This window comes from Odontomachus brunneus, unplaced genomic scaffold (genome assembly GCF_010583005.1).
Source record: "Odontomachus brunneus isolate Ranch 3 - 2012 unplaced genomic scaffold, Obru_v1 Obru_scaffold_092, whole genome shotgun sequence".
In the NCBI taxonomy this organism is placed as follows: Eukaryota; Metazoa; Arthropoda; class Insecta; order Hymenoptera; family Formicidae; genus Odontomachus; species Odontomachus brunneus.
Window position 1 is genome coordinate 189012 of NW_022639542.1, and position 13631 is coordinate 202642.

Here is a 13631-nt window from a genome sequence, read left to right on the forward strand (position 1 = left end):
TATATATATATATATATATATATATATATATATATATATATACACACACACACACCCACGCGCGCGCACACACACACACACACACACACAGAATATGAACGATAAATTCTTCCCTCGGACTATTATACTAAAAGAGATGGTATTGGCTTTTTTCCAGGCCATGCCTCTTTGGCGTACTTCTTCTTCTTGGGCTCCATCACTCGCGGCTCCGTTGTACCCGGTATCTCTTGCACGTGCGGGACCTCCGTCTGTATCTGATTCGGAGTCATTTCCACTTCGGGTGCTGGATTAGGCAGCGCGATACCTAACCGCGATGTCAACGAAGTCAAAGCTGTGGAGAAAGGATTGGTTGACATAGAAGACGGCGTAAACTGCTCCGGAGGTAGGTCATGATAAAGTTGAGGAGTGGTGGATGTTGGTTGCATATGTTTCAAAGGATTGTGATCCTCTGATAAGGATATGAGGCCACCTTCCATACGCATTCTCTGCAAGGAGATGTGTACATTTCGTCAAGTCACTCCATTCTTCAATAAGATAGACTTTCGTAATTATATAAGTTTGCAAAATTAATTCGCACATTATACGAAAAGGAAATGAAGTACATTATGCATGCAAGTACATACTTTACTAGGAACAACTGTTGTTTGTACGAGATTACGAAACCTCCCAACCGACGGATCAACGTCTTCAGGATTAATGACTTCTTCGTCGTCATTAAAAGTGATACCCTTTTTCTTACGCTTCCGAGTCGGTTTGTGCATCTCGTCGTCTGTTATACCAAGCATAGAAATCCGTCGATTGTGAGCCGTGTTGAACTCTGTTAGGTTCTAAACATCACAATTATTCAGTTATTTATTTAATACAATGGAGAAGTTTCGAGATTTTAGTGTACTCTAAAATATATTAAATATAATATATTATTAAAATAAGTATATTGTTAAACTTTTAATACGTACATCCAACTCTGTTTCTGTTTCTGGTAGACCTAATAAACCACCGGCATCAATATCCTCGGATAGCTTCTCCAGTTCTTCAATAATAGGTCTGGCTCCAGTTTGAGGCCTTTCTCTTATTATGTAATATCGAGTAGATGCACCAAAGTGAAATGTACTGTCGATTGGTAACTGTGTTGGCTTGTGAGCTTCCAGGCGTAAATTGCCGATGAAGGTCCCATGTGCTGAAAACCACATTTCCATGTAATACATATAATACTTTTACTACAAGAATTTCCATGTAGTACATATACTTTTATGAAAAAATATGTTAACATTGTACTATTAGTTACTTAAAATTATTAAAACAAATTATTAAAGTTATTAACACAATATACCATATAAAGTAGTACTAATAAAATAACTATATACACAAACTGACAATAATTCTAATATCTAGTGGTGCAATAGTAATTAGAATTTCTTAATTACATATAAAATGTCTGTATATACATTTGTGCATCTTAACTGTTGATTATCTAGTAAAATAGCAAAGATATAAGAATTAATTTTTTTTCATAGATGCTTTTATAGCTATGATCTACAAATATGTCGACACAATGAGAATTAACTGAAAAATTCTAATTAGATTCTAATTAAGGTTTTTAGATCAGTCTATGTACTCACTACTTCCTAAGTCAACTAGAAATGCCCGATTGAGATGTTTGTGGTAAACAAGAGCTGCATGAACACGAGAGCAGGATGCGTGATCAATGCAAAAGTCATTCAGCTGCTGATTGCGGCCAAATAGATAACATTTCTTCTCATCTACCATAAGTTTCTGCAAAGTAATTTGCAAAAAGTATGCTAATTCATCAACGAGTAACATGATACTTTTAAAGAACTGACATGTTCTTTCATTCTTTCAAGGAATAACTACAATCGACACATCTCTTTACCTGTATCAGTTTATCACTCTTGAGTACATCCAGATGTAGTCCTACCGGTGGCTTCCCGGCCCTGGAACGGATACAACATAATGTCCAAGATACTTATATCATAGCACAGTGATAAGAAAAATTGAAACACATGATATGCATAAACAATAATTTATCAAAACTATTACTGAGAATCTATCCACTAAACATACCAATTTGGGACCTCATAGTGATTAGCCATTGTCGTCTATTTCTATTGGTAATTTGTTTACTTAATGGTAAAATACAACAGTCAAACACTAGATTATACAAGTGAAAACATGTCCAAAAATGTTGGAACGTCACAGCAAAGTACACGCCAAAATACTAACAAGCAGCACTAAAAAGAAAACTTTACGGGTTGGAAAATTTACACGCAAGAATTCCCTAAGTGATCCTTCTAGTAAATTTAAATCTAAAGATGCACCAAATTGCACTATCTGTACTTAAAGTGAAATATTTAATTCTTGATGAAAGAGAGATAAACACACAAAAATAGGAAGATTATAATTATAGCAATTATTTAAAAGAAATATTGGTAATTATATAATTCAATCACAGATGTCTATACTAAACTAGATTGCTAACAAGCTATCTAAAAGCATGTAACGGTTTGTATCCGATAGTTCCCGGTGTATGCGAGAAAATGGCCGCTACCGCCACATATTTTCACTACGTTTAGTCATAAAATTCTTTTGTTGAAAATAAGCAGAATAAATAATCTCGTGATAGGAATATAATCTTGTGGTAAACAAGAGCTGCATGAACACGAGAGCAGGATGCGTGATCAATGCAAAAGTCATTCAGCTGCTGATTGCGGCCAAATAGATAACATTTCTTCTCATCTACCATAAGTTTCTGCAAAGTAATTTGCAAAAAGTATGCTAATTCATCAACGAGTAACATGATACTTTTAAAGAACTGACATGTTCTTTCATTCTTTCAAGGAATAACTACAATCGACACATCTCTTTACCTGTATCAGTTTATCACTCTTGATAGGAATAGTTGGAAGTGATCACCAAATATGGCGGCGGTCTATATCACGGAACACAATGTCTTGGTATAGTGTATTGGAAAATGTACAAAATTAATACGTGCGTATGAGTGTATGTGAATATAAAGTTTTACCCTGATTGCAATTGTCTGTTATATTAAAACATACCTGTGAAATAATAGTCTTACCATTTTTACGTCCCCATTCTAATTATATTTTATTTTTTCGGCTTCTCGGTTCTCCGGCTTTTACAATGTTTCGCATAACAATCCGGTATCTTCTAATACGAATATAGGGCGCAGTCCAGTAACCGCTACAAATGCTGCGCAGCGTTTCTCTTTCTTGTTCTATTTCTCAGATTCGAATGAAGAAAGAGAAAGAAATAAAAACGTTACAAAGCATTTGTAGCGCTTATTGGATCGTACTCATAGTCCTATCCATAAGGACCTTTCACCACAAAGGTTAAAATCCTCGATCTATGTATACACATGTGTCATATATATATATATGTCACTTTTGATCACCAAAGATGGCCGCGACGAAGATTTCCCCTCACCGCGCTGGCTTCACACCTCGCTCATAAAAATACTTTACGCTCCGTCCAGATATTCCTACGTTCATGATACTCATACAAGTGACATGTCACACACATAGGACCGCCGCCATTTTCTCGCATGCAACCGGAAACTTTACGCGACTCACATTCGAAGCCCTTGTTAGTAATTTAGTTTATGCCCAATTTCTTCACCTCCAGTTAACTTTGTCTGCCAGTTATTCTATTGGAATTGACCAATCATATTTATGGTTGGCAAGATTAACTAATCACGTTTGACATTTATCTGACAGATAAAGTTAACCGGAGGTGAAGAAATTTGACATTAGTATAGACATATGTGCTTTCGATTTAGCTCAACTCATGTATTTTCACGCGTAGCAACCAAGTATGAAAGTTAAAATCGTTGCTCTGCCCTGCAAAGCAAAATATTAATTGTTAAAGTTAACGATAGTTGAGTTTCAACTAAATCGGAAGTGAGGACTCTAAACTGTATAATTATCACATAGGTAAATATAGATAGCAGGATCCACTTGACGCTAAGAATGCTTCAAAACTAATCAAAATTGTTCTTTGCGCACTCCAAAGTATTTATAGTTTCAAATGGATCCTATCTAGAGTGGGATCCACATGACACTTCGCAAATGCTTCGAAGTATCACGTAAACCAATCATAGACGTTTACTGCGTGCTCCAAAATTTATAGCTTGAAGTGGATTCTAACTATTGATTTATTTTTTTTAGTTGCACTGCTGAACTAGTGCAATAAATTAAAATGAGACAAGTATATTTTTTCTCATTCTAATTTATTGCACTAGTTCAGCAGTGCAGTTAAAAAGAACAGATCACAATAGGTGCTCTTCAGTGGCGTACACTGTGTTACACAAAACCAGTTTATTGGTTGCATATTATCTTACAAGATATTTTAGATAATATGTGACCAATAAACTGGTTTTGTGTATGTGTGTGTCAAGTGTGTTAAGCAATTGGAAACCAATTGCACCCAATGCATCCCTAGTACAGTCCCAGTGCATCTAAGTGGAGTAATGAAGTGTAAATCTCTTGTTAACCTGTGCAATCAGTCAAGTCCTGTGCAACCTGTCAATCGACGTTATATTTTATTCTTTTAGAATTTAGAAAAGGCTCTTTGAAGCTTGCCTGGAGCTCCTCATAGTTCAACGCAGTGTCATTTTCAGATTGTAGTCTACGATTGTGATGAACAGTGGGTGAAGTAGAGTGTAAGAGAAATATTGCTCCGAGTTCCGAACGGAGGTTAAGTGTGCACAGCTGATGTGTTTATTTGGAGCGAGTTGGAATTGACGGATTCAGCGCGACGAGAGGATGTCGTACAAAGTCGGCCAGCGCGTCGAAGTGCCTGTAAAAGAATGCCAAGGTGTGATAGCCTACGTCGGCTTCCCGTCCTTCGCGTCGGGCAAGTGGATCGGGGTGATACTCGACGAGCCGAAGGGCAAGAACAACGGTACCGTCAAGGGCAAGATGTATTTCAATGTGAGTAACATGTTCTTGGTTTAGCTTGATGTTGTACTAAGTTTGTTGTATACTGGTGAAGAACAAAATATATTTCATGTCGTCGATACAGTGCGCGGAAAATTGTGGAATGTTCGCTCGGCAAGGGCAACTTATCTTGTTGGATGAAGCTGGTAATAGAACAGAACCTGTCAGTCCGTCATCAGCAGGTAGCAGTGCCACAACACCTGATGACAGTGGCCCTGCCAGGGCCAGGAGTCGTCTAAATAGGTAAGTCCTCACAAATGCAAAATTATGTATGTAATCAAAGAACTCTCTTTACTTAGATATAAAAGAAATAAGCTCTTATGAGTGACATATGCACTATGATCTCTATCTACATTTCCTATACTACAAATAGCTTTTACAATACAAATATATATATATATATATATATATATATATATATATATATATATATATATAATATAAATACTATAGAACATAACAGTATCTTATTGCATTATGGTCTAAGGTACCTGAGTATTTTTTTTTATAAAATTTAAGATAAATAGAATCAAATAATAATTGAACAGTATCCCATTTGTTTGCACTAAGAACAATAGCATATGTTCTTTGCTGATTTTGCTCAGTAAAATTTATATGAACCCTTGTTCCATAATCTTTTCACGCTAGCATTAGTACACGTCGAAGGAATGAGCCTACAGCGTAAGTTTTATTTTGCATAATAATGTTGAGGATTAAGCAATATTTCTATATTATACAACATCTTGTTCCGTGCTAAGCATCTCAAGTATTCCATGTATAAGCAAGTAAATAGGCGAGTATGTAATTAATCAATCCTTAAAATGTATTATATGCTGCTCATAAAAGTGTACGGAGAAAAACATCTCCTGCGAATATTATTCGTCAGCAAACTGACAAACTTTCTGGGTAAGACTATATATAAACTGAATCGTGGCAAGTGGATATGTCAGCAATGTGTAATTTTTTTTTTATTGCTACCGCTTACATATATATCTTGATAACAAGTATCTTCTATTTCTAAAAAAATGTCACTATCACTAAGCATTTAAGCCCTTTTGCAGCTTCAAAGCACAAACTATTGCAGTATGCTTTACATGCAGCTTCTGAATATGTGTACACTTTTATTTTATGATAAATAATTGGTAATATTTATATATGATCTTTTTGTTACTTTATTATCAAAATGTCACAGAATACCAGATGCTATTATTTGCTGCTGCAATCTTTTATAATTTTACAAATCTTTATTTTTCGCCTTTTTATTCATTCTGCGAAAATATTTAATATATGCGATGCAATTTTGAGTTTCAATCATGATTTATTGCAGTTAATCTAGCAGCAAACATGTACAAGGTGTGTAGTAAATCGTGGTACGAGAAGGTGCTTTCTCCATCACTTCATTGCGATTTACTTTACATTCTTGACATAATCTGCACAAAGATATTATTACAAGATTGTGTATTACTTTACAGTTCTCGATTATCTTTGACCGGAAGTAGAACGTTATTAAGTGCCCCAAGCACAGAAAGCCTGTCCGGATCACAGCATGAACGTAGAGACGGCGGCGAGTCGTTAATTCCAGCACCAACTTCCACTAAACGTGCTTCATTTATCGAGGTAAGCCACTACACGTCGCGTGTCAGCTATAACGGGATAACAAGTAAGATTCTAAAATAGAATAGATTACCTTTCTGTCAAATAGTAAGCAAAAGTTAAATCGTAAACATCCAGAGATTAACTTTTTATCTGAAAGACCAGTAATAGGTATATAATTCTTACGGTTAAATTAGTTATCATCCATTTTCGTGGTGTACTTTTATTGTTTTTGACTAACAAGAACGCAGGTTCTGACATTTGGAGATCTCTAGGTTTTTTCGATTATATTTGTATGTCACTTATGTTCATGTGCGAGGAATCCTATTCTGTGACTCGGTGATGATGTCAAATGCAGTTTTGCACGTATGCGTTTCGTCATGAGCGGAAAGTGTGCTTTGGAAGTACGAGGTAGAATTAACGGTGCGAGTTAAGAGACACGAAACGAGAGAAAAAAAAAAGAGAGAAACCTTTTGCGAGAACAAGTCAGAGGATCCCGTTGGCACAGAATGATTCATATGGGAATGCACGTACGTGTTTCAGAAGTCCCCTAGCACGAGCTCGCCTCCCGGCAAAAAGCCAAAGGCCCAAGATGATCACAATAATGTAATTAATACTCATTAATTGTAATATCTCAATTTTTTAATACATCACCTCTCTGATCTTGTTCTTTCTCATACTAGCTGTTTGTCGATCATGTAAGCATCGTAACACATAACTCTCTCGCAACCGAATAATATAGCGTCATTGCACCTTTCGAACGGATACGGCCATCCTTAGTGGGATTACGGACTTGGTTTCGTTTTTTATTCTCTGCCACATCTCCATCGTTGCGTTTGAACATCGGCTTCATTAACTGAGTTTTCCATAATGCTTCGATAGAATTGACGATTCACGAGCGGGAAGCGGTGTTCCGCTTTCGATCAGGAACTGAATCGCCCTCCCCTCGCGTTTGCGTTGCAAGGATAACAACACTAATGTTAGCGCGAGCGAGTCCTTTTTTTTCTTTTTTTTCTTAACAGCATCATGGTATGCACACACACACACACAGAGGTGTAACTTCCGTTTGACCGGAAACTTTCTTGGAGTTTACGCTCGTAATTAATAAGAATTAGTCTACGAGCCCTGAAACGGGAATGCGAGTGACACATGTGTGTGTGAGTCGTTAGAGGACGTGATAGATGAAACAAGTTGACGCTCCGACTTTTTAGTATTCTTACGTAAATGTATCATGTAACACACGACTCAGCTCATCAACTGTGGCTCTTCCTGTACTCGTTAGTACTAATAGAGTATTCGGTGTAGCTTGTATTGGTGTTTGTTGTCACACAACTAATCTCATTAATCACTGTAAAAGACAGACTAATTCTCTACTCGACTGTAAATACAAGAAACAACGTACATTATCGTAAAAGCCACATTACTCTCATCTATAGGAAATATAGGGTGTTTTTTTCATTGCCGCAAAATCGGGAGTAATTATCTTTTATCTTTGTTTGCGCCATCCATGTACCACGTTTCAGTTACACCGTGTGCGTGTATATGAGTTTCAAGTTGGCACAGGTACGCAGAGATTCAGAGGACCTTGCAGAGAAACTGTTTGGCGATATACGATCCTTTCATGCGATAATAAAAAGAACACCCAGCTGTACGAAGCGCAAGAGTGTTTCATTTGCCTCTTTCTATAATTCAGACAGGTTTTGTAGAAACACTGAAGCCGCAGTTCGTACCCGGTCAAGTGATGGCAGGTTCGGCGGCGACTGCGAACCTGGTGGAAGAGAAATTGTCGCACTTGCAACTTACACAAGAGAATGATAACTTGAAATCTCAGGTAAGCTAAAATATTTCTCCAACAAGTGTATCTTTCTCGATCTGTCCTACGGTTCTGCTGTTTTGCTGTTTTGCTGTACAGACTGTTTTTTCTTCTACAATTATGCACTTGCATATACATATAACGTGGAACGTTATAGGTGCACGATCTTACTGAGAAAGTAGAAACGCTGCGTGTGAAACGAATGCAAGACAAGGAACGGATGAAAGACTTCGAGAAGACGAAACTTCAAATAGAGCAACTTCTCGAATTCAAAGCTAAAGTCATGGAAAGCCAAGTGAGTAATCTGTGAATTGATTCATGAAAGTATCATTTATTTTCATTTTTGTCATAATATGCATAATATTCTTTTAATTCATGACAGTAAAAATACTTCGATTCTTATGTTCATCGTTTGTTATCAAAGGCGAGTCTTCAGAGAGATCTTCAACGAGCTCGACAAGAAGCCCGAGAAGCTCACGTAGCGAGAGAACAATTCCAGGAAGAAATGGCCGATCTTGCTGAGACTGTGGAAATGGCTACGTTGGATAAAGAGATGGCGGAAGAAAAGGCCGAGACGCTTCAGATAGAGCTGGAGCAACTTAAGGATAAATTGGAAGAGCAAACGTTGGACTTGGAGATATTACGTACAGAAATGTCTGAGAGGGTATAATATATCTTGTCTTTACTTTGATTGCGAGAGAATACCGATTTATGTACATCATTGACTGCGGACTCGACATGTATGCAAACGAGATTATTGTTTCTGCGAATGAAGGCGGCCGGCGGTGGATCGGTAACGGGAGCTTCGAGTTATGAGATCAAGCAGCTGGAACAGCAGAACAGTAGGCTGCGTGAAACGCTCGTGAGGATGCGCGATTTATCAGCGCACGAAAAGCACGAGTTCCAGAAATTGCAGAAGGACATGGATCAGAAGAAATCCGAGATCTTGGAATTGGGTCGAACGAAAGAGAAGCTGTCGGCGCGCGTCGAGGAAATGGAGCATCAAATCGCGGATCTACAAGAACAGGTACAGGTGTCGTTTGCGCGTGACTTGTATCTTGCGACTGTTCGCGGTTTCTTGAGCATTTCACGCGTCTCTCGTAGGTCGATGCAGCGTTGGGAGCTGAAGAAATGGTCGAAATGCTGGGCGAGAAAAAAATGGCACTTGAGGAAAAGGTGGCCGAATTGGAAGAAGCTGTCGCGGACTTGGAAGCTCTGCAGGTACCGTTTCAAATTTGAATGATCAAGTTAATACAAAAGATTTGTCACGCGCTTGTCAAGTAAAGTAGGAAACGAAATTATCCAATTTCGTAAGATTAATAATTTTTATGAATAAAATGTATAATATTGACTCGGTATTTTTTAGGTATCTAACGAGGATTTTCTCTTCTGATACTCAAACTTTCTACGAGAATTTAAAAAATTACAAATCTTTCGCATCAACATAATAGAAAACAATATTTCTTTGGATTACATGGTGCACGCAGTAAATAATACATAAACTCATTTAGGACATGTCCGACCAACTAGCCGAATCATCGAAAGAGCTTGAGCTTGAGCTGCGTGAGGAATTGGATCTCGCTCTCGGTACGGCGCGCGATGCTCAACGACATCGGGACGCCGCGCTGGAGACGCTCGCAGATCGCGAACTTACCATCGCGAAATTCCGCGAGCTCACACATCAACTACAGGAACAGTGCTTGCAGTTGCAGCAACGCGTGCAGTCGACGGAATCTACCAAGACTAACGTTCGAGGTAAAGGAAGACGTTCGAGGTCTCGTGGAGTAGCCGATCGTTTCTACATATTCTCATGCTCTCGATTGGCATTTCAGGCGCGGATCAACAACTGGCGGAGATACTGGACTTCCAGAAGACGTTTGCCGAGACTCGAGCGCAAACTAAGGCGGTGGATCTCGAATTACGTCGGTTGGACGCGGAGGAAGCGCGAAACCACGTGTGTCACTTGCTGTCCTTCATGCCGCCTGCGTTTTTGGCTCGCGGCGGAGACCACGACGCGATACTGATGCTTCTGTTGATACCGAGAATGACGCAGAAAACAGAGATATTGATCTCGCAAGTGCGAGAGAAGTACAGATCGATCGAGAAGATAGACCGGTAATTTTTACTTTGTCCTGTCTTTTTACGATGATTGTGTATAAATTTTTTATATAATATTTCATTTTTCATATCTCATCAGGGTTTCGGTAATAAGAGGTCACTCGGTGGCGCAGTACTCGTTCAGGTCACGCCTGTGTTCACACATGTACGCCTTGCAGACAGCATTGAGTTGCTTCGAGTCAATTTTGAACTCGTGCAGCCCGGAACTGTTGCTTAAAGCAGGCAATGCTTACCCGGAGATGGCAGCGCAAGAAAAATCCTTGGACTCGTTAATCGAGTTGGCCAAGAGAGATCAGCTGGACGAGAACCTGCCGATGGAAGCAATTGAGAAGTGCTGTACATATTTCGCCACGATGTTCTCCGTGCTTTTCGGCGAGAGCACAGCTGTCAATCAGGCACGCCTGATCGTCAACGGGACGAGAACTTTAGGCAGCATATGCGATGCTATTTCCACCGAAGCTGCAGCAATCAAAACGCTGATACAAGGAGAAAGTGGTGATATAGGTATGTACAATAATATTATGTTGGTGCAAAAGATTTGTCGTGCTTGTTAAATAAAATAAAATGCAAAATTATCCTACTTCAAAAAATTAATTCAGTTTTTAATAAACTGAGTATTTTTTAGACAATTATTCGGTATTTTTTCTTTTTGGTTATGAGAATTAAATTCTGAGCATTGTTTTAAATTTTGCATCTTTTTATGTTCTATATCTGAAATCTTACATTGTTTTATGTTTTGTATTACAGGCCTGCTTTGTCAACATGTGGAAACGACATGTGAGGTAATCCAGCAGCATCTGAAATCAGCTAGAAGGCGAGTACCGCGCGATCACGCTGGTCCGGCGTTTTCTGTAGGCGCCAACTTGGGACTGGATAAAGATTGTAACGAGCAATTTTCAACGTCGTACCAGCACGCCGTGAAAATCATGAAGACGCTTCAAAATTTATTGAAAAGCGCTCTGCACGCCATCACTGAGAACGGTGGTAAGCGTTTAGCGTTTTCTTGTCTTGGAAATCTTACTATTCTTTGTACTTGCGTTAACGAATTTTATTGTTTTCAGACCTGGACACCGGAGTGGCAGCTGACAAATTGAAGGAAATGGCCGCGACGTCCAGTGAGAAAGTATATGACACCGAAGATTTAGGACCCGTAGCCACCATTAAAGCTAGCTTAACGGTAATACAACAATTGGCCGCGAATCTAGCGCAGAAGATGGCCGAGTGCGAGAATGAATTGGCTATAAGCGGACAGACGCAAAACCAACAACAATCTCTGGAGGGCGAGCAGATGACGCCAATCTTAATTAGAGCAAATGCGGCAAGAAAGGAGTCGGAAGAAACTAAGATACTCAGCAGGTGCGTATCTCATCGTTGTTGTTATGTATTTACGTATTTGTTGAAAGATTGTACGATGCTGATCTGTCAATATTAGAAAACTCGAGGCACGGGATAGCGATATTCGCGAGGCGAGATTGGCTTTGCGAGAGAAGCAAGAGGAATTGTCTGAGATGTCGCTGCGGAAGGAACTAGCCGAAAAGCGTTTTGTCACGCAACAGCACGAGCACGAAATGAACGTCGAACAGCTAAAAAGAAAATTGGAAGAGGCGCAAAATCAATTGAAACGCAAGGTATCTCTCTCGATTTCTTTCGACGTTACACCCGTCTGCTGATGAGCTTTCTCAAATATTGCGTTTTCTCGAGCAGGAAAAAGAATTCGAAGAGACAATGGACCATCTTCAGACCGATATCGACAGCCTAGAGTCAGAGAAAGGACAGTTGAAGGAAAAGCTAAAGTCAATTGGCAAGAAAACGTTGTCGACGTCTGGTGCAGACAATATCGCGGGCAATACTTCGATGACAAGCACTATGGACAACAAATATTACGTGCAGGAAATCAGCGCTCTCAGAGAGGCCTTGAACAACGAGCATCTGCAGAAGAAGAAGTTAATGTGCGACGCTTTACGCCAGAAACTAGATAATTTGGAACCGTTGTCGTCGCCGGCGAATCTCAAGTCTCTGAATCCGACGATTCAGGATTTGCGGAAGAAGACCACCGATCTCGTTAAGGTACAATTATATCAATTTAGGTCTCACGGTGATTATTATCGATTGTTATTGATAACCGAGGCGTGTAAAATGCGAATACTTTATTATATTTCAGGATACTCAAAAGTCTTTAGTATATCCGACAGTGCCTGACTTGAGGCGCAAAATGGGTGGAACATCTTATCGTTACTTATTAGAGCGGCGGAAAAATATTATGCAACTGAAAGAACGAGCCGACGAGTTGAAGGTTTGTACAAATGGTAGTCATAGTCAATGTAACTTTTGTCGTTGAATGCCCAAGATGATGTTCTTTTCTTATTTTTGTGTCTTAGGCTCAAATGTGTCGCGAAGTCATTAAACACACGCCTGGTGGAAGAGCGGAAGCGAATTTCGCTGTGTACCCGAATCGCGAGATGGCGGCGGCTATGAACGAACGCAAGTTGCTCGCCGCCGAGATCAAGATCCCTTATAACGGTCCCGAACAATCGTTTTCTGTTAATGTAACCACGCAAGAACTTAGGAAAATTCATACTTTGCTATACTATTAAAGAACGAGGAAATCCGCGTATTGCTTGATATTGATTTTTTATGACAACATATGCGAAGTAAACGTCAAAGTATATTGTACACAAAAAAACTAACTTTTTCTAATAGTTCCTTCATTGATAGCAATATTCTGCAGTGTTGCTGTATTCAGTCATGCTTTATTAGAGAAAGAAAAGAAACGAATCAAGCGAGTTATACACTTATATAATGTTACGGATATTTTTCGAAGTTAGTTCTAAGCTTTTATATGAAGAATTCGTTCATTGTGTCCTGGTTTCGACGAGTGAGGTACAGGGCATGTTTAGTAATTTGTAATTTGCACTCGTGCAATATTTATTTATTTCCGACGGAGCTACAGCGCGATGACCGGTGCATCGCGGCTGGCAGGCTCTCCAGCGTTCTCTTGTTACGTTATATAAACGCAATTGTCCATGTAGTATTAACAATTCAGAAGAGAAATCGTGTGCCTCTGCGGCTTTTCTGTATTATATATGTCCTTAAGAATTGTCAAATATACGATCTAAAAATATTTACATAATCGT

At 39.1% G+C, this 13631-nt stretch overlaps 2 protein-coding genes across 4 annotated transcripts; one reads left to right on the forward strand and one right to left on the reverse strand.

Annotated features, from left to right (window-relative positions):
* Positions 1-6: 6 nt before the first annotated feature.
* LOC116848229 (nuclear inhibitor of protein phosphatase 1) lies at positions 7-2290 on the reverse strand. The gene is made up of 6 exons (XM_032824109.1): positions 2083-2290; positions 1892-1952; positions 1620-1773; positions 957-1177; positions 624-827; positions 7-485 (listed from the first exon to the last, which is right to left on the reverse strand). Exons 1-6 carry the CDS (start codon positions 2109-2111, stop codon positions 123-125), a joined length of 1032 nt encoding a protein of 343 aa, XP_032680000.1. The 5' UTR covers positions 2112-2290; the 3' UTR covers positions 7-122.
* A 2209-nt stretch (positions 2291-4499) lies between these two features.
* On the forward strand, positions 4500-13622 carry LOC116848249 (dynactin subunit 1). 3 transcript variants are annotated; one of them, XM_032824142.1, is made up of 20 exons: positions 4800-4967; positions 5059-5216; positions 5622-5654; positions 5820-5879; positions 6446-6590; positions 7110-7172; positions 8260-8397; positions 8537-8674; positions 8804-9043; positions 9155-9406; positions 9484-9600; positions 9891-10134; positions 10212-10494; positions 10577-11001; positions 11245-11481; positions 11559-11853; positions 11930-12125; positions 12202-12564; positions 12659-12790; positions 12876-13622. In XM_032824142.1, the coding sequence occupies exons 1-20, from the start codon at positions 4800-4802 to the stop codon at positions 13089-13091; spliced, it is 3903 nt and encodes a 1300-aa protein (XP_032680033.1). In that variant the 3' UTR covers positions 13092-13622. The 3 variants fall into 3 exon arrangements, with proteins under 3 accessions (XP_032680034.1, XP_032680033.1, XP_032680036.1); XM_032824143.1 differs by lacking the exon at positions 7110-7172 and having other exon boundaries at positions 4500-4967; XM_032824145.1 differs by lacking the exons at positions 5622-5654; positions 5820-5879.
* Positions 13623-13631: the final 9 nt, after the last annotated feature.

What these genes read in the sequence shown, in the direction of transcription:
- LOC116848229 (XM_032824109.1), bottom strand. Translation starts at nt 2,111, where the DNA reads ATGGCTAATCACTATGAGGTCCCAAATTG. An exon ending in CACTATGAGGTCCCAAATTG is followed by an intron (nt 1,953 to 2,082) that starts GTATGTTTAGTG and finishes TATCCGTTCCAG; the next exon opens with GGCCGGGAAGCCACCGGTAG. An exon ending in CAACAGTTGTTCCTAGTAAA is followed by an intron (nt 486 to 623) that starts GTATGTACTTGC and finishes ATCTCCTTGCAG; the next exon opens with AGAATGCGTATGGAAGGTGG.
- LOC116848249 (XM_032824142.1), top strand. Translation starts at nt 4,800, where the DNA reads ATGTCGTACAAAGTCGGCCAGCGCGTCGAAGTGCCTGTAAAAGAATGC. An exon ending in CTAAAGTCATGGAAAGCCAA is followed by an intron (nt 8,675 to 8,803) that starts GTGAGTAATCTG and finishes TTGTTATCAAAG; the next exon opens with GCGAGTCTTCAGAGAGATCT. An exon ending in TCGATCGAGAAGATAGACCG is followed by an intron (nt 10,495 to 10,576) that starts GTAATTTTTACT and finishes ATATCTCATCAG; the next exon opens with GGTTTCGGTAATAAGAGGTC.